Here is a 27,246-nt window from a genome sequence, read left to right on the forward strand (position 1 = left end):
AAATGGAGCTTGGGTCATGTGAAAGGGGTCCTAGAAAGTCAAGTTCCAAGCTCAGCCGGATTACTCGAGGGAGCTCATCTTCTGAATCTGGGCCTCAGCTTCCTTACCTGTGAAATAGGAGTCATCATCCCTGCAGGTCCTCCTCCCACAGGCACCAACTATCTTGCCAACTTAAAAGCCAAAACTAGAGGAGAGGGGTCAACCCAAGGTGACTTCCCATCCTCCCTCTCTCCCAACCCTTCCAGGCAATGACTATATTGTCCCTCGGCACTGCCCGGAGCTGGCGGAGATGAGCCGGGTGTCCATGCGCATCCTTGACGAGCTGGTGCTGCCCTTCCAGGAGCTGCAGATCGATGACAATGAGTATGCCTACCTCAAAGCCATCATCTTCTTTGACCCAGGTACAGTGCGCACCTCCTAAGCCATCCCTAACTCTCTCTCCAGAACACTCTGCCAGACTTCTCCTATTGGGTTATGTACAGAGTTCACAACCTCATCTCATGTTAACGACAGCTAGGAGAGGCCGTTTTCATTTAACAGATGAGGCAAGTCAAGATTTGAAGGGAGGATATGGCCAGGTGTGGTGGCTCACACCTGTAATCCCAGGACTTTGGGAGGCCAAGGCAGGTGGATCACATGAGGTCAGGGGTTCAAGACGAGCCTAGCTAACATGGCAAAACCCCATCTCTACTAAAAATACAAAAATTAGCCAGGCATGGTGGTGCATGCCTGTAATCCCAGCTACTTGGGAGACTGAGGCAGAAGAATCACTTGAACTTGGGAGGCGGAGGTTGCAGTGAGCCAATATCGCGCTGCTGCATTCCAGCCTGGGCAACAGAGTGAGACACCATCTCAAAGAAACACAAAGGGAGGATATGACTCGACAGGGCACCCTGACTCCAAAGGCCTGGGCTTTCCCTTCTTTTACTTCTTCCCTCCATCCTTCTTTCTCCTTACTTCCCATCTTCCTCTTTTCTTTCATATTTGCTTCTTTTCCTTAAAAAATTTTTATCAAAATAATATCTAGAACCTGATGTGGTGGCTCACACTTGTAATCCCAGCACTTTGGGAGGCAGAGGCAGGAGGATCACTTCAGGCCAGGAGTTCGAGACCAACCTGGCCAATGTAACAAGACCTTGTCTCTATAGAAACTAAAAAAAAATTAGCCAGGGATGGTAGTGAGCACCTGCAGTCCCAGCTACTCAGGAGGCCAAGGTGGGTGGATCTCTTGAGCCCAGGAGGTCGAGGCTGCTGTGAGCTATGATTGCACCACTGCACTCCAGTCTGGGTGACAAAGCAAGACCTCATCTAAAAAAAAAAAAAAATAAGTAAATAAATAAATCTACACATACTTAAAATGCAAATACTTCTCCCCATCCTACTTTTCCAGCTCTAAGTCTACTCCCCAAGAGAAACATGTCTGATTCTTTTAATTGTTTCTTCTGGCAGTTTCCTCAACAATTCTAAATGAAAGACTAAGCCTTATATTTGTTGATGTATTCATTTTGGATCATAACGTTCCTCCTAGGATAGCAGAGGATTTTGCTTTTCTCCATTACCATTCCCATCTTTTCTTCCTCATTTTTCCCAATATATTTTTATTGCTATTTTTGTGTCGCTGTTGCATGTTATGTGCTTTTATCTTTCTTTTCTTGTTCTATCAACTGTAGATAGTATCTCCCAACCCTTTACATTGCAGGATGAAGATAAAGCATTACTACCCTCTCCTGTGGCTCTTGGCTCTCCTCTCCCCATTCTGTCCACTGACTTTCGCATCTGCGTTTATACAGAATGCCTTTGTAGTCAGTCTTTGTACAAAACCTGCTTTTGTTTCCCATTGTCAAAGATGCCTGAACCCCGGAGGCTTGCTTGCCTTCCCTGCTTACATGTTAGAGAGGACCTACTGTGTGCCCGGCACTGTCCTTCACACTGCAGATAGATTACCTCTAGTAATAATAGTAATGAAAAGGCCGTGTGCGGTGGCTCATGCCTGTAATCCCAGCACTTTGGGAGACTGAGGCAGGCAGATTACTCAAGGTCAGGAGTTCAAGACCAGCCTGGCCAACATGGTGAAACCCCGTCTCTACTAAAAATACAAAAATTAGCTGTGTGATTTCAAGGCAGGAGAATCGCTTGAACCCGGAAGGCGGAGGTTGCAGTGGGAGCCAAGATCATGCCATTGCAGTCCAGCCTGAGCAACAAGAGCAAAATTTCATCTCAAAAAACAAAACAAAACAAAACAAAAAAATATATAGTGATGAAGAGGAAGATGAGCCCCATATATTAAATGCTCACTAAAGAGCTGTTTTAAAACACTTTATGTGGATTATCTTACTTACCAACATGATACCTGTGAAGTAGGAATTATTATCTCCATTTTACAGATAAGGAAACTGAGGCATGATTAACTTGCCCAAGGTGACGCAACCAGAAAATGTCAGAGCTTGGATTTGAACTTCAGACCACCTGTCAATCCCGATTTCTCTCTCTCTCAAGCCCACATTCTTACCTACCACGTGCTATCCCACACTTCCCAGAGGGTGAGATTTCTAGTTCTAGTTCCCTCCACAGCCTGGCCCAGTCTGTATCCTCTGTAGTGCTCGGCATGAGGCTGGACTGGCAGAATTGTTCTGCAATATGAGCAAGATCACTGATGCTGAGTCAGAGGCAGCAGCCTCTAGCAATTTGAAGGGGTGGGGAACCTAGTTCCCCTGGCATGCAGGAGGGGCTCAGTAAACATTTGTGGACTGAATGAACAAATGAACAAACATGATTCAGTGGAGAGAGCTCACTAGAAATGTGGGTGAATGTTCTTTCTGCCACTTCCTTTCTCCATGAAAGAGGAAATAAATGCATTACCTCTATAAAGGTTGAGATTAAATATTGAATGACCGCTTAAGTCCCTTCTAGGCTAAGGATCTAGAATTTATTCACTGATTTTTTTTCTTTCATTCATCCAGCCATCTAACAAAATATTTATATATAGTTATAAATAAATATAACGCCCGGCCCTATTCAATAAATATTGACTATGCATGGTGCTAGGTGGTGGGTTTGACATGGCAAAGACCAGGTGCAGTGGCTCACACCTATAATCCCAACATTTTGGGAGGCTGAGGCAGGCAGATTACTTGAGGTCAAAAGTTTGAGACCAGCCTGGCCAGCATGGTGAAACCCCGTCTCCACTAAAATACAGAAATTAGCTGGGTGTGGTATGTGCCTGTAATCCCAGCTACTCGGGAGGCTGAGGCAGGAGAATCGCTTGAATCCGGGAGGCAGAGGTTGCAATGAGCCGAGATCACGCCACTGCACTCCAGCCTGGGAGTCAGAGGGAGACTCAGTCCCAAAAAATAAAATAAAATAAAATAAGATAAAATAAAAATGGCAAATAAGACATATGCCTGCCCCTGCAGAGCTCACATTTGGATGGCACAACAATTACATCCTGTGTGGTCAGCAGTGATGGAGGGGCCACAGAGATTTGGAAACAGGAAGGACACAGGATGCAGACATAGGAGGGTAGAAGGGAGACTTCCTGGAGGAGGTGAAACCTAACCTGAGTCCCTAAGGTGATAGGAAGCAGGAACCAGGGAAGGGGAGCCTATTCTAACACAGTAGAGGCAGCAAGTGCTGAGGTCTGGATGAGGGGACCTCAACTGTGGCCCAAAACCCCAAGTTCCCATCGTGGCTCTGCCAACAACTGGCTGTGCCACCTAGGACAAGCCCTATCCTTGCACTGTGTCTGGGTTTCCCCATGTGTAAGATGAGGCAGTTGCTAGGTGCTTATTGGACGCATTCCTCAAGTCCCGCCCTCCATCTCCTATTCCCTACCTACTCTTCTGGTTTAGTGCCTTAGGAAATGTGGCAGAAATCTTTTTCTGCCTGTGTCTAGGAAATTACAATTCATGCTGGCGCACCATGGTTGTTGAGGTCCCTGAATCCTTGTGCCCACACTGCTGAAGACTCCTTGTGTGCCACAAGTCAGGGAACATCTGGGTCTTGACTCCCCAGATGCTCCAGCTGGACCCTACTGCCCTCCCTTGCCCACCTTCTTCCACTGTAGATGCCAAAGGGCTGAGCGATCCAGGGAAGATAAAGCGGCTGCGTTCCCAGGTGCAAGTGAGCTTGGAGGACTACATCAACGACCGCCAGTATGACTCGCGCGGCCGCTTTGGAGAGCTGCTGCTGCTGCTGCCTACCCTGCAGAGCATCACCTGGCAGATGATTGAGCAGATCCAGTTCATCAAGCTCTTCGGCATGGCCAAGATCGACAACCTGCTGCAGGAGATGCTGCTGGGAGGTCTGTGCCAGGCCCAGGAGGGGCGGGGTTGGAGGGGGGACTCTCCAGGAGATGGCCTCACACAGACCTGAGCTCACCCCTCAGCTCCTTGGCTTCCCCACTGTGCAGCTTTGGGCAAGTTGCTTAACCCGTCTGTGCCTCAGTTTCCTCACCAGAAAAATGGAAACAAAGGCAATGGTCTATTTGTTTAGGCACCGAGAGTCTAGCACATGCCAGTCACTGTTCTAAGTGCTGGCAATTCAGTAAAGAACAAGATCTTTGCCCTCCGGGAGGCTGTGTGTGTGTGAGTGTGCATGGATGCGTGGATATCTGTGTATATGCCCGTATGTGCGTGCATGTGTGTATAAAGGCTCACATTTTATGATTTTGAAATAAACAGGTAATATGATAGAGTTTAACTGAAAAGGAATCCTCTTTAGATAGGGAAGGCCAAAGGAGACCTCTCTGAAATGGTGACTCTTGTGCTAAGACCCTAATGGCTGAAAGGAAATGCAGGCTTAAAAGACAAGAGAGCAGTGGCTCACGCCTGTAATCCCAGCACTTTGGGAGGCCAAGGAGAGCAGATTATGAGGTCAGGAGATCGAGACCATCCTGGCTAACACGGTGAAACCCTGTCTCTACTAAAAATACAAAAAATCAGCTGAGCGTGGTGGCGGACGCCTGTGGTCCCAGCTACTTGGGAGGCTGGGGCAGGAGAATGGCGTGAACCTGGGAGGTGGAGTTTGCAGTGAGCTGAGATCGCGCCACTGCACTCCAGGCTGGGCGACAGAGCGAGACTCCATCAAAAAAAAAAAAAAAAAAAAAACAAGAGAGGAATATTCCAAGAAGAAGGAACTATTTCAAGGGTCCTGGAAAGGAGAGAGTTGTGTGTTTGAGAAAGAAGGGCAAGGCTGTGAGATGGAGGAGATGTAGGAGGTGAAGATGGAGATTGGGCAGAAACCAAATCATAAACATATGGCTTTATAAACCTTGTCAAAAATTTGGATTTTATTCTCATTGCAACTATTGTAAGGAGAGTGAAAACCAGACTAATTATTTTTATTCTTTGAGACAAAATTTCCCTCTATCATCCAGGCTGGAGTGCAGTGGCAGGATCTCGGCTCACTGCAACCTCCACCTCCCAAGTTCAAGCAATTCTCCTGCACAGCCTCCCAAGTAGCTAGGATTACAGGCACCCGCCACCACGCCCGGCTTGTTTTTTTATATTTTTAGCAGAGATGGGGTTTCACCCTATCGGCCAAGATGGTCTCAAACTCCTGACCTCAAGTGATTGCCCACCTCGGTCTCCCAAAGTGCTAGAATGACAGGTGTGAGCCACCATGCTCAGCCCAGACTAATGCTTTAAACAAACCACTCTGACTGTTGGGTACAAAGTAAATTACAGAGATTCCTGAGAATGTCACTGTCTCCAATCATGTGACAGATGGTGAAGGCTTGGACCATGGAAATGGAGCAGTGAAGATAAACCTGATCATCTATTTGGAGGAAGAGCCCACATCCACAGGATTTGCTGACTGATCAGATGTAGGGAGTGACAGGAAGAGGAAGAGTCAAGGACAGAGTCTAAATTTTTGCTTTGAATAGCAGAAATGATGATGGAGTAGTTTACTGAGATGAGGAGGACAGAATAAACAACTTGATGCTGGAGTCTGGGGGTGGTCATGAGGGGTGACCTCAGAGATCCATTGTGGACTCTCTTTTTTTCCTTTTTCCTTTTTTTTTTTTTTTTTTTTGAGACGAGATCTCTCTCTGTCACCCAGGCTGGAGTGCTGGAGTGCAGTGGCGCAGTCATAGCTCACTGCAGCCTCAACCTTCCAGGCTCAAAAGGTCCTCCAGCCTTTCGAGTAGCTGGGACTACAGGTGTGTGCCACCATACCCAGCTAATTTTTCATTTTTATTTTTTATAGAGACAGTGTCTCACTATGTTGCTCAGGCTGGTCTTGAACTCCTGGTCTTAAGCAATCCTTCCGACTTGGCCTCTCAAAGTGCTGGAATTACAGGTGTGAGCCACCATGCCCAGCCTCACTGTGGACTCTCATTAAGCATGAGATGACTATTACAAATCCAAGTTACCAAGGAGGCAGTTGAATGTATGAGTCTGCTGCTCAAGCACAAGATTAAAGGCAGCTCTGTGGAATCAGGGGAAGATGGAGCCATGGAGGGAAGGGAAGAAGACTGGCCGGAGGGGTAGGAGAAAACCAGGGCAATTCCAGAATCCAAGAGAAGAACGTGTTTGAAGGACAGAGTGTTTAATGGTGTTACACTCTGCAGAGAGACAGAAAGAAAGAGGGAGAAATGGAGAGGTGAAGGGAGGAGGGGAAGAGAGAGGAAAGAGTCCATTGGATTGGCAGCTGGAGGCTCTTGAAAATTGTGTTGAAAGCAGTTCCAGAGAGCTGGGAGAGTGGAAACCAGATTGGAGAGTGCTCGAAAGAGAGCAAGTGGGAAGGTGGAGATAGAGTAGATAACCCTTTGGTTTGACTGTGAAGGGGAGTATGAAGGAGTTAGGATGACTGCAAGGGAGTGATTAGAATGATAGGTCATGGAGTCTGGGCTGCACTCAAAGAGAAATAAAGATGGAGGCTGGGTACAGTGGCTCACACCTGTAATCCTAGCACTTTGGGAGGCCGAGGCGGGTGGATCACTTGAGGCTAGGAGCTCAAGACCAACCTGGCCAACACAGCAAAACACCATCTCTACTAAAAATACAAAAAAACATTAGCCAGATGTGGTGGCATGCACCTGTAATCCCAGCTACTCAGGAGGCTGAGGCAGGACAATTGCTTGAACCCGGGAAATGGAGGTTGCAATGAGCCGAGATTGCGACATTGCACTCCAGCGTGTGTGACAGAGCAAGACTCTGTCTCAACAACAACAACAAAAGGATGGGGTGATAGTGAAAAGAGAGTGTCAGTGAATTGACAGCCTCAGTAGGGTGGAAGAAGTTTTGCAGTGATGGTACTAGATTAAGGGAGCTGGAAGGACACGAGGTGAAGTCAAAGTAGGGATGTTGAATTCGAGATTTTGGAGGTGCTTCAGTGAGGGCGAGGTTTCTCAACACTGGTACTATTGATACTTGGAACTGGACGATTCTTTGTTGTGCGGGGCTGTCCTGTGCGTTGTTTGGCTGCATCTCTGTCCTGTCCCCATAAGGTGCCAGTTGCACTTCTCCAGTGGTGACAACCAAAATGTCTTCGGATATAGTCAAATGTCTCCTGATGGGCCAAAATCATCCCCACTTGGGAACCACTGTTGTGTGATAGCTCATTTCATTCTCACTTTGACCCTGTGAACAAGGGGTTATTATGAATCAGGTGTCACTGAGACCAGGATCAGGAGCCTGTGGTCTGTTGCCAAATAGTTAAGAGCTCTGGGCTTAGTTGTCTCATCTGTAGAATGGGCTAATAATAGTATCCGTTCTATAGGATTGTTGTAAGGATTAAATTATGTACAACATGAAAAGTGCTATACAACAGTACCTGGCACATGATAATTGTTAATTATCAACAGTCGTTATTTATCACTGAGATCAATGTACTGTAGAGATCTCTTGCAAGCATTGAAATTCCATCATTGTCATATTACTCACCATAGGCCATTATTAAACCATACCCCAGGTGGTATTTTTACTCCCTGACACATGTTTGAAGCGGTTACTGTGTTCCAGACAATCTGCTAGGCTCTCAAAGAAGAAAAATACATCTGAAATTGTAATGCTCATAGACAGAAGAAGTGGTTGTTCCTAAAAGTTGTGTTACAGATAAATTACTATGAGAAATCCAAGGAAGGAGAATGAGGAGAATCAGGAGAGGCTTCTAAAGAGACGAAATATATGAGCTGGGATTTGGGCTTATGGACGTGGAGTGGGTTTGGGGTGGAAAAAACATCTCTGACGGAAGCAACAATGTGAGCAGAAGCATAGAGATAGGAAAACACAGAGGACACATAGATGCTATAAGTAGGTCAGTTGGCTGCAGCAGAGATGTGGGGGATGAGGCTGGAAGGTGAGGCAGGACCAAATGGTTGAAGGACTTGCACGCCAAGGAGCTTTGAAAGCCATTGATTACATCCAATACACTACTCATTAGAACATTTACTTGATCTCAGAGCTTCCTTATAGGCACCTTGTTTCTTTCAACTCACTTTTGTTCTCTTGGTCTTTTGGGGTCTTCTTAACACCCTCATGAAGCCTACGGATGGGAATGGTACACCCTAGTTTACTAACCCAGGAATAGGTACCCAACAGGCACTGCCAATATTGGATGGGCAGGTTGATTGATCACACCTGAGGAAGATGGCGTCCCAAGGCCTGAGGTCTGCCCCAGACTCTTCATCCTGATCGATCTTCTCTTCCTGCAGGGTCCTCCAGTGATGCACCCCATGCCCACCACCCCCTGCACCCTCACCTGATGCAGGAACACATGGGAACCAATGTCATCGTTGCCAACACAATGCCCACTCACCTCAGCAATGGACAGATGTGTGAGTGGCCCCGACCCAGGGGGCAGGCAGGTGGGCAACCTCTGGGACTCTACCTTGCAAAGGGTGAGGATGGGGCTTAAGAGAGGAAGCAGGAGAAGGTGGAGTCTAGAAGGTAGAACCAGGATGCAACAGTTTTCTGGGTTCCAGGGTAGGGAATAAAGGGCAAGGTTGTCCATTTGTTGAGGCTGTTTATTCAGTAAGGTGACTGACAGCGTTTACTGAATGAAGCCATTGTTGGGATGAGGCAGTCCACTGGACGAGGTAATCTATTGGGTGAAGATGTTCTTGGATGAGAATCCCATTAGTTGACATTGTCCATGAGGTAAAAGTGGTCATTGATGTAAGGCTGCTCAATTGGGTAAGGCTATCCATTGGACAATTAGATGAGACTATCCATTGGGTCAGGATATCTGCTGGGCTAGACCATCCTCTGAAAACCTCCAAAGTGTAAACTTGTCATTGGGCAAGGCTCTTCAAAGAATAAGATTATCAATGGGATGAAGTGATCCACTGAGATGAGATGATATTTTACTGACATTGTTCTTGGAGAAAGTTGTCCATTGAACAAAGTTTGCCAATTGGGTCAAATTTGCTCTCCAAACCTGCCATGAGAGTGCGGCCAGTTTCTATTACTCATCTCCTAAATATCCAAGAAATGGTATTTTTTGAGCCAGTTGGCCCTGAGTCTCATCAACTGCTGGCTCCTTCTCCCAGGAAAGAATATCCCTGTCACCCATCCCATTGCCGTTGGTGACAGCCAAGCCTGGGCCTTGGTTTCGGAGAAGCAGTTCAGTCTGCATATCAAATAAATGATGGAGGAGATGGGTGGTGAGACCTTCCAGACCTCATACAACTTAGGCTTTATGATCTGGGACTCACAGAAGGTTGAGTCATAAAAGACCTTAGGGATTATCTGGTTTAATTAATTCTCTCACTTTATAGAGGAAGAAATTAAGTCAAGGCGGGGTGGGCCGGGGGTCAGGGGGAGAACTTTCCTAGGGCTCTTCATTTACTCCCACAAAGGCTGGAATTTTGAGCAGCCCCTATCCGTCTGTTTGTCCTTCCAGCCACCCCTGAGACCCCACAGCCCTCACCGCCAGGTGGCTCAGGGTCTGAGCCCTACAAGCTCCTGCCGGGAGCCGTCGCCACAATCGTCAAGCCCCTCTCTGCCATCCCCCAGCCGACCATCACCAAGCAGGAAGTTATCTAGCAAGCCGCTGGGGCTTGGGGGCTCCGCTGGCTCCCCCCAGCCCCCTCAGAGAACGCCTGGTGATCACGTGGTCACGGCAAAGGAAGACGTGACGCCAGGACCAGTCCCAGAGCAGGGATGGGAAGGATAAAGGGCCTGAGAACATGGCCTAAGGGCCACATCCCACTGCCACCCTTGACGCCCTGCTCTGGATAACGAGACTTTGACTCGGGAAGACCCCACTGGAAAGTCCTCTACTGCCTTGGGCAACTTTTCTCATGTTGAAGCCACTGCCTTCACCTTCACCTTCATCCATTCGCTCCTCCTTCTGCTGCTGCCCCCACCTCAAACGCCCGTTTCCCTCTGCTGTCGCCTTGCTCAGCCATCCCATCTTCTCCAACACCACCTCTCCAGAGGCCAAGGAGGCCTTGGAAATGATTCCCCCAGTCATCCTGGGAACATGTTGTAAGCACTGACTGGGGCCAGGCAGGGTCTAGAAGGCTGTGGTGAGGGAAGACGCCTTTCTCCTCCAGCCCCCCTGCACCCTCCTTCTTCAGGGACTTGGGTGGGTATTTGGGGTGAGGATCTCTGCAGACCTTCAACCCAAGAAAACAAGCCCAGGTTGGCAACTGCAACAGGAACTTGGAGTGAAGAGGAAAAGCATCAGAAGGAGGCAGACCATCCACTAGGCCTCTGAGAAGGGGTAGAAGTCTGGCTGGTACAATGGGTGAGACGGGACATTCCAAAGAACAGCCTGAGTCAAGGCCTCATGGTAGGAAGCATCTAGCAAGAACTGATGAAGAATGGTTTGGGAGAGGGATGATGAAGAGAGAGAAGGCCTGCTGGAGAGCATAAGGTCTGGAATACCAGGCTGAGGCCCTGATCAGTGGCAAGGGGTATGCAGGGAGCTGGGCTTCCAGAAAATGAACACAGCAGTTCTGTAGAGGACAGGAGGCTGGGAGCTGGGAGGTCAGGTGGGGTGGATGATGTAATGTGGGTGAGAGTAATGAGGCTTGGGGCTGGAGAGGACAAGATGGGTAAACTCTCACATCAGAGTGACATCCAGGAGGAATGATCTCCCAGGGCCTGTCTCAAGCTCTTCGTTACTCCCAGGCACTGTCTTAAGGCATCTGACATGCATCATCTCATTTAATCCTCCCTTCCTCCCTATTAACCTAGAGATTGTTTTTGTTTTTTTATTTTCCTCCTCCCTCCCCACACTCACCCGCCCCTCCTAACCTAGAGATTGTTACAGAAGATGAAATTGCGTTCTAAGAGGTGAAGTGATTTTTTTTTCTGAAACTCACACAACTAGGAAGTGGCTGAGTCAGGACTTGAACCCAGGTCTCCCTGGATCAGAACAGGAGCTCTTAACGAGAGTGGCTGAATAACTTCTCCAAAGGCTCCCTTTGTTCTCATTGTGATCAAGTTGAGGGGCTTCTGGCTCCCTTCTCCAGCCTCAGAAACCGGACTCGTTCCTCTGGGAACTCTGCCCACTCCCAGGACCAAGATTGGCCTGAGCCTGCACTAAAATTCACTTACGGTCGAGTATCCTGTTTGCTGATAAATATTTAGGAGAATTCATAACTCTTGAGAGCTTTTCTCTCTTCACTCCCCAAGTCTAGGGGAGGGGTGGCAGGGGTCTGTTTCCTGGGAGTCGGGCTCATCTGGCCTGTTGGCACGGGGGTGGGACAGTGTGCGCAGTGTGGGGGCACGGGAGGGCTAAGCAGGCCCGGGTTTGAGGCTTATTCTGGAGATTGTCGCTCCAGGTGTATTCTGGAAACATTGGACCCTAGGATGGAGCGTCCAGCACGTCATCCATGTGGAATCTTGGTGGCTTTGGGGACATTCTGGAAAATGCCACTGACCAGTGTGAACAAAAGGGATGTGTCCTGGGGCTAGAGGTGTGATTAGGTAGGAGGGAAACTGTTGGACCGACTCTTGCTCCCCACTCAACACTGACCCCTCTGAGTGAATGGAGGCAGTGCCCCAGTGCCCAGAAATCCCACCATTAATGATTGTTTTTTATGAGAAAGAGGCATGGAGAAGTATTGGGGTGATGTGTCAGAGAGGAATCACCACATCCCTATGGCAGTCCCAGCCAAACCCCCAGTCCCAGGAGAGACTGCACCCTGCTCAGAGCTCCCAAGCCTTCCTCCACCACCTCATTCAAGTGCCCCTGAAATCCCCTCCAGACAGCTGAGCCTGGTCTGCGGTAAGTCAGGGAGGCTGGAACCATTTCCGGGCATTGTGGTCATTCCCACTCTGTTCCTCCACCTCCTCCCTCCAGCGTTCCTCAGGCCTCTGTCATGGGAGCAAGGTTGAGATAAGAATGTCCCATGGCATGCAGAGGGCAACAGTGGCCCTTCATGGGAACAATCTTTTGGAGCAGGGGGTCAGTTCTCTGCTGGGAATCTACCCCTTTCTGGAGAAGAAACCCATTCCACTTTAATAACTTTATTGTAATGTGAGAAACACAAAACAAAGTTTACTTTTTTGACTCTAAGCTGACATATTAGAAAATCTCTCTCTCTCTTTTTGTTTTTTTTTTTTTGGCCACTTGAGTTGTGGTCCTAAAACATAAAATCTGATGGACTAACAGAGGGTTGCTGGGGGGACAAGCGTGGGCACAACCGTTCCCCCACCAAGACACCCCGATCTTCAGGCAGCTCTCAGCAGCTTCTGAAATCCGCATGGCTCTCCTGAGAGCGGACAGAGGAGAGGAGAGGGTCGGAAATGAACGCTCTTCTATTGTTTGTCATCACCGAGCCAATTACATTTGCCAAATTTTTCTGTGATCTGCCCTGATTAAGATGAATTGTGAAATTTACATCAAGCAATTACCAAAGTGGGTTGGGTCCCATCAGAACGCCCACATCTTTCTGTGGGTGTGAATGTCATTAGGTCCTGCACTGCCCCCTGAGCCCCCATCACTGCCACCTGATGGGGCAAAGAAACAAAAAACATTTCGTACTCTTGTGTGTTTTAACAAAAGTTTATAAAACAAAATAAATGGCGCATATGTTTTCTAAGTCCTCGGATGAGTATATTTTCTTTCAGGTGTCAGAAATAAGACTGAATCTTCTGGTTCTGCTTGGGGGCTAAAAAAAATTTTTTTAAGGAAGAATGAGAATAGTTTTATAGTTCTTTGTGATGTGCAGAATGTTTTTGTATCCATTATAATTTCTGAGTCTTCACATCACGAGGTAAGCAGTTAGACATGATTACTCCCACTTTCCAGATGAGGAGACTGAGACTTGGGGAAGTGATTTCTCTTGGGAGGCAGAGGTGGACATCTAACCCTGGTCTCTTGATTCCAAGTACTTAGTATATGGAGAGAGTGAAAGTTGATCCCCCCTCTTGAAGAGGGGAGTGATGAGGGAGAGTGTAATGGAAAGATCTGGAAGAATGGCAAGAGGGTCCAAGGGTCTGTCATCCCCCACCAAGGTCCAAGACAGAGCCCTTTTCTGGGTCACCTCAACCTGCCAGCAATGGGAGATGAGTAGCTGTGGGGACATTCCATAAAAGCAAGTGGTTTTTTTGTTTTGTTTTGTTTTTTGCTTTTTTCTAGAACAAGGCTGTGCACAGTGGCTCATATCTGTAGTCCCAGCACTTTGGGAGGCTGAGGCAGGAGGATCACTTGAGCCTCAGGAGTTCGAGCCCAGCCAGAGCAATATAAGGAGACCCCATCTCTACAAAAAAATTTAAAAATTGGCCAGGTGTGGTGGTGTGTGCCTATAGTACCAGCTACTCTGAAGGCTGAGGAGGGAGGACTGCTTCAGCCCAGGAGTTCGAGGATGCAGTGAGCTATGAATACAACACTGCATTACGGTCTGGGTGAAAGAGCAAGACCCTGTTTCAAAACATAAATAATAAGTAGAAAGAATAAAAGCAAGGGATGTGCTTAAGAATCTCCAGCCAGATCTGTAGGCACTGGGGTTCTCTCCACGGCTAAACTATTATAGGAAGGCGGCCTTGTGTCTCGGCCACCACAGACCACAGCGTTTCATTCACTCGGGGTTGTGCTGGAGCTGGCTTGTGAGAACTGACTAGTAGCTTCTCTTCCCAATTCCATGTTTGCCAGTGCCACACTGATAGCTTGAAATTGGTTATTGCTGGAGTGTTTACACCACAAAGACTAGCAAACTTTACAAATCAGGGCTTCTGTTCCTGGAGAGCCCGTTGTTAACATTCACCAGCACACCACAGCATTCGGTGATGGCTGGACCGTGGGATGCCAACATATGGGGACATCCTCATTGGGGATGAGGGTAGAGCAGCGTGATCCTTTCAGCTCTTCCTTAAGGGAGGGGACAAAAGTTCTGGTCTGGGAAGCACACGTCTTGCTGATCAGTGTAACCTTGGGCAGGTCACTCCACCACTCCGAGCCTCATCTGTAAAGTGGGAATGATATCTTCCTCCAGGGAAGATGTCAGGATTCAATGGAATGAGATCACAGTAACTGTGAGAGCTCCTGTTACATGAGGAGTACAAGTGAACTCTTCATGCGCCCCTTTTAGCGGGAGGTTAACCATTAAACTCTCCAGCCTTCAGAGCACCCATTCGCTGTCTACCTGATCCCTAGGGCCGCTCCCTGTGCCTTCCCTCCACTAGTCAGCACCAGGAAATGTTTTCGACAACGTTGCAACGGAGGCCTTGTTCATGCTGCCGCCATCGGGGACACGAGGGGGTAGGGACCAGCGGAGACTATTTCAGTCCTAAATTGTGCTTAATAAACCCATATCAAAACCATAAACCCTGGGCTGCCATAAATTCCTCTACCCTTGGTTCCTCCACCTCATCAGCCCTTTGCCCTGGTTAATCTCAAATCTCAGCACAGGCAGCCAGAGCTTCAGGTTTGGTTTCTATTTCAATTGCTAAACAGCATCAGTTCAGGTAGCAGACAGTCAAATTCCCATTTTATAGATGATGAAACTGAGGTTCAGAAAGGTGAAGAAACTTGTCCAAGGTCACACAGCTAGAGACCCCAGCCAAGACCTGAGCCCATGCTTCCACCATCCAGGTAGCCTGATTAAGAAATGGGAATTATTGGCTGAGCCTGGTGGTTCACACCTGTAATCCCACCACTTTGGGAGGCCGAGGTGGGCAGATCACCTGAGATTAGGAGTTCAAGACTAGCCTGGCCAACATGGTGAAACCCCATCTCTACTAAAAATACAAAAATTAGCCGGGCATGGTGGTGCACACCTGTAATCCCAGCTACTCGGGAGGCTGAGCCAGGAGAGTTGCTTGAACCCAAGAGACAGAGGTTGCAGTGAGCTGAGATCATGCCACTGCACTCCAGCCTGGGTGACAGAGCAAGACTCCATCTCAAAAAAAAAAAAAAAAAAAAAAAAAGGAATAATCAATTCTCAAGCTTCTCAAGCTTCTCAGGGAGACAGATTTGAGGTTTCCTCTCATGTCCTTGTTTGGCGGCCCTACAATTAAACCTCTTTCTCTGCTATAAAACAATGGAAAAAAGAACTGGGATTTCTAAGGCTCCTCTTTTTTTTTTTTCTTTTTTGAGTCACGGTCTCTCTCTGTCACCTAGGCAGGAATGTAGTGGCGCCATCATAGCGCTCTGCAACCTCTGCCTCCAGAGCTCAAGCAATCCTCCCGCCCCAGCCTTCTGAGTAGCTGGGGTACAGTGTGCCAGCACACCTGGCTAATTTTTTCTTTTATTTTTAGTAAAGATGAGGTCTTGCTATGTTACCTAGGCTGACCCCTTTTTAGTTCCTCTGAAAAGTTGTTTCCCTAAGCCATGCTACTAGAAGCTTCTTATTCCATCATTCCATCATTGCTCAGCGTGGGGACCATAACTAGAAGGGCCCCTGGGTGACAGGCTGCTTGAAGATCCAAAGAAAGTTTCATGAGGTGTGAATGGCCTGTCATCCCAAATTGGTGAGATCGTCCTACTTCCTCATTTGTGGAACCCAGATAACCTTTGATCTACACTTCTCAGATCCACGTATCATACATAAATTCCAGGATGTGATCTCAGAGGCCTGAATCACAGGATCCCAGGCAGCTGTTTGACGATGGTGGAGTTAGACACCAAATCATGACGCCAAGGACATTTACTGGGCTCTTCCTCTTTGCCAAACATGACTGGACACAATTTAATTCCCACAACCACCTCTGAGGCTGTCATTCTTGTGGTTCTGTTTCACAAATGAGGAAACAAGGCCGGGCATGGTGGCTTACACCTGTAATCCCAGCACTTTGGGAGGCTGAGGCAGGTGGATCACCTGCGGGCAAACGTTTGAGACCAGCCTGGCCAACATGGTGAAACCTCATCTCCATTAAAAATACGAAAAAAAAAAAAAAAAATGGGCGGGCGTGGTGGCATGTGCCTGTAGTCCTGGCTACTGGGGAGGCTGAGGCAGGAGAATCGCTTGAACCAGGGAGAGAGAGGTTCCAGTGAGCCGAGATCATGCCACTGCACTCCAGTGTGGGCAAAAGCATGAGACCCCTGCAACAACAACAACAGCAACAACAACAACGAAGAGGAAACAGGCTCAGGAGGAGAGAGGAAGGGACCAGCCCAAGGTCCACACACAGCTGGTAACACTCCATAGTTGGTGTGGCCACTGATCTGATGTTCACTGTCTGGCTCCAGGGGCCAACATGAGGCCTTGAGGAAGACACTGGTGACTCCACCACTGCGTGGTGGGCACAGAAGTAGTGTGAATGGTGGAAAGTTCATCTCATGCCAAATGCCGATGGGCAGAGCCCTGCGCCAGACATGCTGGGATTATGGAGAAGCAATGGCACGAGGCGCCTCCCTCCTAGAGCTTTCAGTTTTCACAAGGACGGGAAAATTAGAAGCAGTTGATGACAAGAGCCAAAGGGGTGAACGTGACAGCTGGTGAGGTGGCAGGGAGGGCGAGGTGACTGCACTCTGGGAAAGGGAGAGGTGTGTGCTTTGAAGGAGGATTCAGAGGCAATAATGAGGCAAGACAGAAGTGCACTTGAGGCTGAGGAGTGAGTGGCAAGTGGGAGGAGGCAGCGGGACCTCTGTGCATGGGGGCAGGACGGAGCTGGCATTTTCCAACCTTCGTGCACAAGCCACCTTGCCCTCTCTATGCCCAAGGACCGCCGTAACTTCCATTACTTATTTTTCGTTAAATCAGTTCATCATGATTCCCTTTAAACTTCAGGTCACTGACATAAATAGGAAACCAGCATCATTTGCCATAAATAAGAGGTGACTGCAAAATTAGTGAAAAGAAAACAGTGTTTTTCGGCTGCAGCCAGGTGGAATCACCTCAGGGAAAGCTCTGCTCTTGCTTTTGTATTAAAAAGGAAAACTGACAAATATTACAGAGATATTAAGGGCATACACGTACCCAATGGAGACTTTCTCCTTAAAGCTTTCAGAGAGAAGACCTGTAAAGAACAGACTTTGAGTACAGTATCTCTTAATACCTTTCCAGTATGTCTCTAAAACTTCCCTCAGATCCACTGGAAGCCTTCATCCCACTTCTGGAAGCTCGCTCACTAGGACAGCTGGTGTGCACACAAGTGGTGGGAACCTCAAATACTGGACAGAGGAGTCTGGAATTTCTTCCGGGGAAAAGGAAGCCACTAGAGGTTTCTGTTTGTTTGTTTGTTTGAGAGGGGATCTCGCTCTGTCACCCAGGCTGGAGTGCAATGGCCTGATCTCGGCTTTCTACAACCTCTGTCTCCCAGGTTCTAGCAATTTTCCTGCCTCAGCCTCCCAAGTAGCTGAGATTACAGGAGCCCGCAACCACACCGAGCTAATTTTTGTATTTTTAGTAGAGATGGGGTTTTGCCATGTTGCCCAGGCTGGTTTCCAACCCCTGACCTCAAGTGATCCGCCCGCCTTGGCCTCCCAATGTGCTAGGATTACAGGCATGAGCTGCCGCGCCCGGCCCACTGGAGGTTTGAGAGCAGTGCAGGTTATAGGCAGATCTGTATATATGTATATAAATATATGTGAGTGTGTGTATGTGTGTGTGTGTATATATATATATATATTTTTTTGAGACAAGGTCTCCCTCTGCCACCCAGGCTGGAGTGCAGTGGCGCAATCACAGCTCACTGTCGCAACCTCCGTCCCCTGGGCTCAAATGATCCTCCTACCTCAGCTTCCTGAATAGCTGGGACCATAGGCATCCACAACTTTTTTTTTTTTTTGAATTTTCAGTAGAGATGGGGTCTTGCCATGCTGCCCAGGCTTGTCTTGAACTCCTGAGCTCAGGCAATCCACCCGCCTCGGCCTCACAAAGTGTTGGGATTACAGGTATGAGCCACTGCACCCAGCCAGATCTGTATCTTTAAAACATCATCCTGGCTGCTTTGTGGCAGACAATGGAAGGGGTGCAACTGTAAGCCGGGAGACCAATGAAGATACAAGTGTACTGGATCAAGTGAGAGATAGTAATGTCCATACCAAGATGGTGGCAGTGGAGTACAGAAAAGAACCAATCCAATAGACTCTCATTCATTCATTCATTCGACAAATATTTAGTGAGTGTCTATGATGTGTTGAACATTTTTCCGAGTCTGAGAGGCAGGCAGGGGTGAGACCAGAGGTAGCCTTCTAGGCCATGAGAAAGATCCTGGATTTTATTGTGGGTATAGTGGGAAGCTCTTCATTTTTTGAATAGAGAAGTTATATGATCTGCTTGATGTTCTTAAAAGGCCACTCTCTGCTGTATAGAGAATGGACTATGTGGAAAAACAGTGGGAGCAGAGACGCCCACAGGTGGCCTGGGCAGTGGTCTAGGTGAAAGATAATGGCAGCATGGACTAGGGTTGTGGAGTGGGCAGAACTTTTAAAACGCCCCCCAAGACGCCTGCCTTTGGTGCATACACACCTTCTTTCAGTTATCCAATTAGACATGAATCTAGGTGCTCCTGTGAAGAGACTTTGCAGATCTAATTAAAGTCCCAAACCAGCTGACTTTTGGATAGGGAGATATTCTTTAGTGGGCCTGGCCTAATCAGGTGAGGCCATAAAGGGAACTGGGCTCTTTCTATGAAATTAGAAACGTGAGAAGGATTCCACATAAGGGATACTCTCTGTTGCCGGCTTTGAAGACAAAGGGGGCCACTTGGCAAGGGATGCAAGTGGCCTCTAGAAACTGAGAGACCCCTGGCTGACAACCAGCAAGAAAATGGTGACAGGGTGACAGTCCAACAACCGTGAGGAACTGAATGCAGTCAACAACATGAATGAGCTTGGATCCTTCCCTAGAGCCCTCAGGTAGGTACACAGTCCAGTCGTTTAAGAACCCGAGCCGGAAGGCCGGGCGCGGTGGCTCAAGCCTGTAATGCCAGCACTTTGGGAGGCTGAGACGGGCGGATCACGAGGTCAGGAGATCGAGACCATCCTGGCTAACACGGTGAAACCCCGTCTCTACTAAAAAACACAAAAAACTAGCCGGGCGAGGTGGCGGGCGCCTGTAGTCCCAGCTACTCGGGAGGCTGAGGCAGGAGAATGGCGTAAACCGGGGAGGCGGAGCTTGCCGTGAGCTGAGGTCCGGCCACTGCACTCCAGCCTGGGCGACAGAGAGAGACTCCGTCTCAAAAAAAAAAAAAAAAAAAGAACCCGAGCCGGGAACCCAATCTCGTCACATCTGGGCTGCTGAACTACAGACCTGTGAGACCACAAATGGGCTGTGTTTTCTTTTCCTTTCTTTTGAAACGGAGTTTCGCTCTTTTTGCCTAGGCTGGAGTGTAATGATGTGATCTCGGCTCACTGCAACCTCCGCCTCCCAGGTTCAAGTGATTCTCCTGCCTCAGTCTCCTGAGTAGCTGGGATTACAGGCATGCACCACCACACCCAGCTAATTTTGTATTTTTAGTAGAGATAGGGTTTCACCATGTTGGCCAGGTTGGTCTCGAACTCTTAACCTCAGGTAATCTGCCCGCCTCAGCCTCCCAAAGTGCTGGGATTACAGGCATGAGCCACTGTGCCCGGCTGACAAATGGGCAGTGTTTTAAGCATCTACATTTGTGGCAATTTGTTATGCAGCAATAGAAAATGAATACAGGTGGTGGTGGTGGTGAGAGGCGGTCAGAGTGGAGTGTTTTGGAAGTAGAACAGCCAAGCACTTGCTAAGGTGTGTGAAGAGAAGACGTTTGTGGCCAGGTGGTGCTGTCTGTTGATAGAGGAAGACGGCAGGAGCTGCAAATTTGGGTTAGAAAACAAAGAGCTTGGTTTTGGATGTGCTGTTTGAGAGCCCAATTAAACATCCAGGGACTCATTGGATATATGAGTCTAGAGCTTGGGGAAAAGTTGGGGCTGGAGATAAAACGTCTATGTCATAAGCATAGACGAGAAGTTTAATAGTCAATTGGGCTGAGCGCGGTGCTCACTCCTATAATCCCAGAGCTTTGGGAGGTGAAAAACGGAGAATCTCTTGAGGCCAGGAGTTCGAGACCAGCATGGGCAACACGGCAAGAACCCCTGTCTCTACATAAAATTCACATGTTGGCACATGCCTGTGGTCCCAGCTACTCAGGAGGCTGAGGCAGGAGAATTGTTTAAGTCCAAAAGTTTGAGGCTGCAGTGAGCCATGATTAAGCCACTACACTTCAGCCTAGATGACAGAGCAAGACCCTGTCTCTATTAAAGAACAAAAAAGTCAATAGGAAGATTGCTCAGCAAAAATAAGTAACTACTGATGCAAACAACATGGGGCCAGGCGCGGTGGCTCACACCTGTATTCCCAGCACTTTGGGAGGCTGTGGGGGCGGGGTGGATCATTTAAGGTCAGGAGTTCGAGACCAGCCTGGCCAACATGGTGAAACCCCCGTTTCTACTAAAAACGAAAAAATATGCTGGGTGTGGTGGCACACGCCTGTAATCCCAGCTACTCAGGAGGCTGAGGCAGGAGAATCGCATGAACCCTGGAGGCAGAGGTTGCAGTGAGCTGACATCGCACCACTGAACTCCAGCCTGGGCGACAGAGGGAGACTCCGTCTCAAAAAAGATAAAACAAGAAAATCATGGAACTCAAACTCCTAATACTGAGTGAAAGAAGCCAGGCTCAGAAGACTACATACTGTATGATTCCATCTCTGTGATGTTCTGGAGAAGGCAAAACTGTAGACACAGATCTGCGGCTGCCAGGGCCAAGGGCTAGGGTAGGGGTTTGAATACCAAGGGACACAGGGGAGGAGTTTGGAGTGATGGGAATGCTCTGAGAAAAATCTTGACTGTGATGGTGGTGACATGACTGCATACATGTGCCAAAACTTGCAAAAGCACACACTAAAAAGGGCAAATCTTAGTCTATGGAAGTTATACCTTAATTTGGCCAGGTGTGGTGGCTCACGCCTATAATCCCAGCACTTTGGGAGGCCAAGTCAGGCGGATCACCTGAGGTCAGGAGTTCAAGACCCGCCTAGCCAACATGGCAAAAGCCCGTCTCTACTAAAAATACAAAAATTAGCCATGCGTGGTGGCGCACGCCTGTAATCCCAGCTACTCAGGAAGCTGAGGAAGGAGAATCGCTTGAACCCGGGAGGTGGAGAGGTTGCAGTGAGCCGAGATCACGCCACTACACTTCAGCCTGTGCAACAGGTGTGAGACTCCATCTGAAAGAGAGAGAGAGAGAGAGAAATGAAAGAAATGAAAAGCCAGTAGTTGCTTGGGCTCATTGAAGAGTGAAGAGAAGAAACAGAAAATAGGTGAGGACTTCACTGTAGGTTACACCACCCTCGAGGTTGGAAAGAGGGAAAGGGAAGGCTGCAAAGAACAAGTGAGGTGAATGGGCAGGGTGGCTCACGCCCATAATCCCAGCACTTTGGGAGGCTGAGGTGGGAGGATTGCTTGGAGCAATCCTCGGGTCCCTAGGAGTTTAAGACCCACCAGGGCGACTTAGTGAGACCCCCATCTCTGCAAATATTTAAAAAATTAGCCAGGCATGGTGCTATGTGCCTATAGCCCCAGCTACTTGGGAGGCTGAGGCAGGAAGATTGCTTGAACCCAGGAGTTCAAGGCTGTAGTAACCATAATTGTGTCACTGCACTTCAGCCTGGGAAACACAGTAATACCCTGTTTCAAAAAATAAAAACAAAAAAGATGAATATAGTTGGTGAACGAAAGGAATTCAGGCAAATTTGTTGTAGACCTACTAGGTGCTAAGTGTGCTGACATACTGGTCTTACCCGCTCACCTTACTGAGATTGTGGGGGAGGTGAAATGGACTAGCCCTGCTCTACGGATGAGAGGAAAGTGGTTTGCCCTGGGTCCACACACAGCATAATAGTGGTGAAGTGAGAATATCCATGCTGGCGTGTCCTGCACACTATTCCCTTTGTATCAAATGAGTGGAAGAATGAATGAGTGAATATCACTGCAGGTGCTGAGGTTTCACTAGCAGATTCTAGCCAAGGATCTGAGAACGTGATATTTTTAGCGAAGTTGGGGCCATAAAACTTGTTCCATTTCCCAACTTGTGCAACACCCAACCCCTCCCCCTGTGGCTCTGAGATTGCTCCCCGGCCTTGGGAAGAGCTCCCCAGGCTTATCTAGCGGGGAGAGTGAAACTGTAAAAGCCTTTATGGCTTTAAGATCACGTCTGCAAGGGGCAGCGATTGTCGCTATAAACTTGAGCTGGCCTTACAAGGGAGGGCAATACCCTGGGCTCAGAGGAGTCAGGGGACAGTTGAGCAATGCCAAGGGAGTGGCCGTGCTGAGCTGAGCACTCTGGGGCCTGTGGTGAGGGACCATCATTCATTTACCTCATTTCATCCTCACATAAAATCCTGTGAGTTTTTTTTCTTTTTGAGACAGATCTTGCTTTGTCACCCAGGTTGGGGTGCAGTGGCTCGGTCATGGCAACCTCAATCCCCTGGGCTCAAGAGATCCTCCTGCCTCACCCTCCTAAGTAGCTGAGACTACAGACACATGCCACCATGCTTGGAAATTTTTAAATTTTTTGGAGACTTTGGGTCTCACTATGTTGCCCAGGCTGGTCTCAAACTCCAGGGTTTAACTGATCCCCCCACCTCAGCTTGCAAAGTGCTGGGATTGCAGGTGTGAGCCACTGTGTCTAGCCTTACTGTAATGTTTTTAAAAATTCTATGACACGCCCTTTTTCACATTATGGTATCTCTGAAATCACGGTATGTCTTTAAATCAATGGCATCCCAAAATTGCTAAGGGTTAGATCAAGTGGTAGCCCTGACCTAGTTGGTTCTGGTCATTATTTCCAGTGGCCTAACTGGACAACTGCACTCCCTTTGTATTTCATCAAAAATGATTTAAGGATCATTTGAGGAAGGGATAAGAGTCCTGCTTGTTTCCCAAAACCTTCCATTGACACCTTCTGATAAGATGAAGAAAGCACCCAGGGCAAAACCTGCAGAATAGGAGTAAGTGGGTTGGGAGGAAATCCAGGTTCTTCCAGGAAAGAACGCAGTGGAGCGTTCTTTCAAGAAATGCTGCATGGGCCAGGCGCGGTGGCTCACGCCTGTAATCCCAGCACTTTGGGAGGTCGAGGTGGGCGGATCACCAGGTCAGGAGATCGAGACCATCCTGGCTAACACGGTGATACCCCGTCTCTACTAAAAATACAAAAAAAAAAAAATTAGCTGGGCATGGGGGCGGGTGCAGTGGTGGGCACCTGTAGTCCTAGCTACTCAGGAAGCTGAGGCAGGAGAATGGCATGAACCCAGGAGGCAGAGCTTGCAGTGAGCCAAGATCACACCACTGTATTCCAGCCTGGGCGACAGAGTGAGACTCTGTCTCAGGAAAAAAAAAAGAAGAAGAAGTGCTTCATGAACAAAGCATTTAATGGAATGGAAGACAATATTGCATGGAAAAATATGGACAATGAAGATTCTGAGCAGAAAAGTAACCTCAATGGGCTGGATGCTGACTGTGAAATTTTTAAATTCCTTACCTAATCTATCTTACCCAGATTTTCCTTTTTATGTGTGCACAAGGGTGATATATGATTTTTTATTTTCTTGAGACAGAGATCTTGCCCAGTCACCCAGGCTGGAGTATAATAGCATGATCTTGGCTCACTACAACCTCCACCTTCCCGGTTCAAGCAATTCTCCTGCCTCAGCCTCCCGAGTAGCTGGAACTACAAGTGCATGCCACCACATCTGGCTAATTTTTGTATTTTTAATGAAGATGGGGTTTCACTATGTTAACCAGGCTGGTCTCGAACTCCTGACCTCAAGTGATCTGCCCACCTCAGCCTCCTAAAGTGCTGGAATTACAGGCATGAGCCACCACTCCCGGTGATTTATTTTTTATTTTTTGAGATGGAGTTCCACTCTGTCGCCCAGGCTGGAGTGCAGTGGCAAGATCTCTGCTCACTGCAGCCTCCACCTCCCAGGTTCCAGCGATTCTCCTGCCTCAGCCTCCCGAGCAGTTGGAATAAAAGGTGCCCGCCACCACACCCGGCTAATTTTTTGTATTTTCAGTAGAGACAAGGTTTCACTATATTGGCCAGGCTGGTCTCGAATTCCTGACCTCCTGCCGCCTCGGCCTCCCAAAGTGCTGGGATTACAGGTATAAGCTGCAGTGCCCTGCCAATATATAATTTTAAAAACTACGTCTAAGTCTCAAAGAGCCTTTTAATTACAGAAAATAAAAATTCTAAGTGATAAGGAGGCATTGTCATAATTAATTGGCAGTGTCTTTTTTAATTTTTTTATTTTTTTTATTATACTTTAAGTTCTAGGGTACATGTGCATAACGTGCAGGTTTGTTACATATGTATACTTCTGCCATGTTGGTGTGCTGCACCCATCAACTCGTCAGCACCCATCAATTCGTCATTTATATCAGGTATAACTCCCAATGCAATCCTTCCCCCCTCCCCCCGGCAGTGTCTTTTCTAAGTGGTACATAAAATGCTAGTGCTATGTACAGCAGAAGCATCTCCGGTCAGGTTACTCCATTTCACAGATGAGAAAACTGAGGACACAGAGGCCACAGGGCAAATCAGTGATGGTGCCAGGGCTCTCTCTGACAACAGATTCTGTGCTCTACCTAACACCTAAGGCTGACTTGGATGTGGATTAGCCCCCTGGCTCTTCCTCCCTCAAAGGTCTTGACCCCAGCCAGACAACTCCAACTCCGCCATCCCAAGGGCCTCTGGGAGGCAGTGAGCTCTCCTATTGTTCAAAACTCAGGCCAGCACGGTGGCTCACACCTGTAATCCCAACATTCTGGGAGACCGAGGCGGGCAGATCACCTGAGGTCAGGAGTTCAAGATCAGCCTAGCCAACATGATGAAACCCTGTCTCTACTAAAAATACAAAAATTAGCCGGGCATGAGGTGGCAGGCACCTATAATCCCAGCTACTTGAGAGGCTGAGGCAGGAGAATTACTTGAACCCAGTAGGCAGAGGTTGCAGTGAGCCAAGATCACGCCACTGCACTACACCCTGGGAGACAGAGTAAGACTCCATCTCGGAAAAAAAAAAAAAAAAAAAACTTCAAACTGAGGAGGGTTAGCAGGAAGCCTTCTTCCCAATGTACCAACCACCCCTACTTCCCACTGCTTACCTCAGCAACCCCAGTCTGGCCAAGTCCACCCCAACCTGTGCTGCCACACGCCCTTCATGCTCTGCTCTTCCTAGGACATTTAATCACCTGGTCTTGGGCCAGGCAGACTGGACTCTCCCCTCATTTTACAGACAAGGAAACTGAGACACAGAGAGGCTGTCGGACTGTTGCAGGCAAGTCAGGGAAGGGCACGGTCTGGAACCCAGGGCTCAAAATTCAGTGTTCTTTCCAACTTCACAGATTTATTAGATCCAGAAGAGGCAGGCTGGCAAGGGACTCAGAGTGAGTCAAAAGAAAGGACTTCCAGGTCAGAAGGACTGGTAAGACCTGAACATGTAATTGTGGGATGATGCCAAAGGTCTTTACCTGAGTCTTGTCAACACGAACAGGTTCCGGGACAGCTGCACTCAGGGGGCCAGTAGAGGCACCATCTAGCTCAAAGAATGGGGCCAAACTACACCAGGCATCTCTGCCATCCCCATCAGATCCTACCTCTCCCTGCTTAAAACCCTCCAGTGGCTTCCCATCGTTCCTGGAACAATTTTAAATTCTTCACCAGGGCCCGAAGGTCCTACAGAACCTGGTTCCTGATCATGCCTCTGAGATCATCTCCCCATGATCACTCTATTCCAGCCCCCTTGGGCTCCTCCCTGTTCCTCAACACACTAAAGCTGTTCTCATTTCACAGCCTTTACCCTAATGTTCCCTTTATCTGGAACATTCTGTCCTCAGCTCTTCCCATGGCCACTTCCTTCTAAATATTCAGGTCCCTACTCAAACATTGCCTCTTGGAGAGGCCTTCCCTGATCACTTAGCTAAATACATGAGGCTTTGCAGGATATACGGTCCCTGCTGTAAGTCTGCTCTTACAGCGTAAAATAGCCATAAGCAATATGTAAGTGAGTGAGTGTGGCTGAGTTCCAATAAAACTTTATTTACAAAAGTAGGCAGTAGGCTGGATTTGGCCCATGAATGTAGTTTGCTTACTCCAGCTCTAACTCATTGTCTTGTTTGATTGTCTTCCTCTATCCTTCGCTCCCTAGACTGTTAACTCCATAAGAGCAGAGACTCTGAGTCTTGTTCAATGCTGCCATGGTAGCCATCCTCCAAGATGTCCCCCAGTGATCCCCATTTCCTGATATTCCCACCCTTTTTGTACTCCCCTCCCAAACTGAATAGCGTTGTCCTGTGTAATCACTAGGATATTGTGAAAAAGATGGAGTGTGACTTTTGAGGCTAGATGATAAAAGGCATTGTGGATTTCATCTTGCCACCTTGAATCCCTTGCTCTGGGGAAGCCAGCAGCCATGTTGTAAGGACACTCAAGCAATCCTATGGCAACGTCCACATGTGAGGAACTGAGGCCTCCTACACTGCCAGCCATGCAAATGAGCCAAATTGAAAGTGGATTCTCCAGCCCCAGTCAAGCTTTCAGGGGATCATGGTCCCTGTTGGTATTTTGACTACAACCTCATGACAGATCTAAGCCCGAACCATCCAGCTAAGCCATTTTTGAAGTCCTACCACACAGAAACTATGATATATGTTTTTTGTTTTAAAATCAAGGTAATTAGTTATGCAACCATAGATGACTCACATAGTTGCCTAGCACAACTATGTGCTGGTCACAGAATAAATAGGCTCAATTAATATTGGTTAATAAATAAGTTAAGTGCTTAATAAATATAGAAGGACACATTATAAAAATAAATGTTTGAGGCCACTGCGGTGAGTGCATTCTCACTCATTAGGTGCCAACTAAACTTTTAT

At 48.0% G+C, this 27,246-nt stretch overlaps 1 protein-coding gene across 7 annotated transcripts in view; it reads left to right on the forward strand.

The window, feature by feature from the left end:
* Positions 1-13,000, forward strand: part of HNF4A (hepatocyte nuclear factor 4 alpha) — a 77,279-nt gene extending 64,279 nt beyond the window's left edge. For 3 of the 7 annotated variants that reach the window (XM_033186482.1, XM_033186479.1, XM_033186486.1), the window contains exons 7-10: positions 246-401; positions 4,064-4,300; positions 8,657-8,842; positions 9,847-13,000. In XM_033186482.1, coding sequence (XP_033042373.1) covers positions 246-401; positions 4,064-4,300; positions 8,657-8,842; positions 9,847-9,989 — 722 coding nt within the window. In that variant the 3' untranslated portion in view covers positions 9,990-13,000. The remainder of the gene's footprint in view (positions 1-245; positions 402-4,063; positions 4,301-8,656; positions 8,843-9,846) is intronic. The other 4 variants (XM_033186485.1, XM_033186481.1, XM_033186483.1 and 1 more) reach the window with 2 other exon arrangements.
* The last annotated feature ends 14,246 nt before the right edge of the window (positions 13,001-27,246 follow it).

The sequence above is a fragment of the Trachypithecus francoisi genome, unplaced genomic scaffold (genome assembly GCF_009764315.1).
Source record: "Trachypithecus francoisi isolate TF-2019V2 unplaced genomic scaffold, Tfra_2.0 Lachesis_group21, whole genome shotgun sequence".
NCBI classification, from domain to species: Eukaryota; Metazoa; Chordata; class Mammalia; order Primates; family Cercopithecidae; genus Trachypithecus; species Trachypithecus francoisi.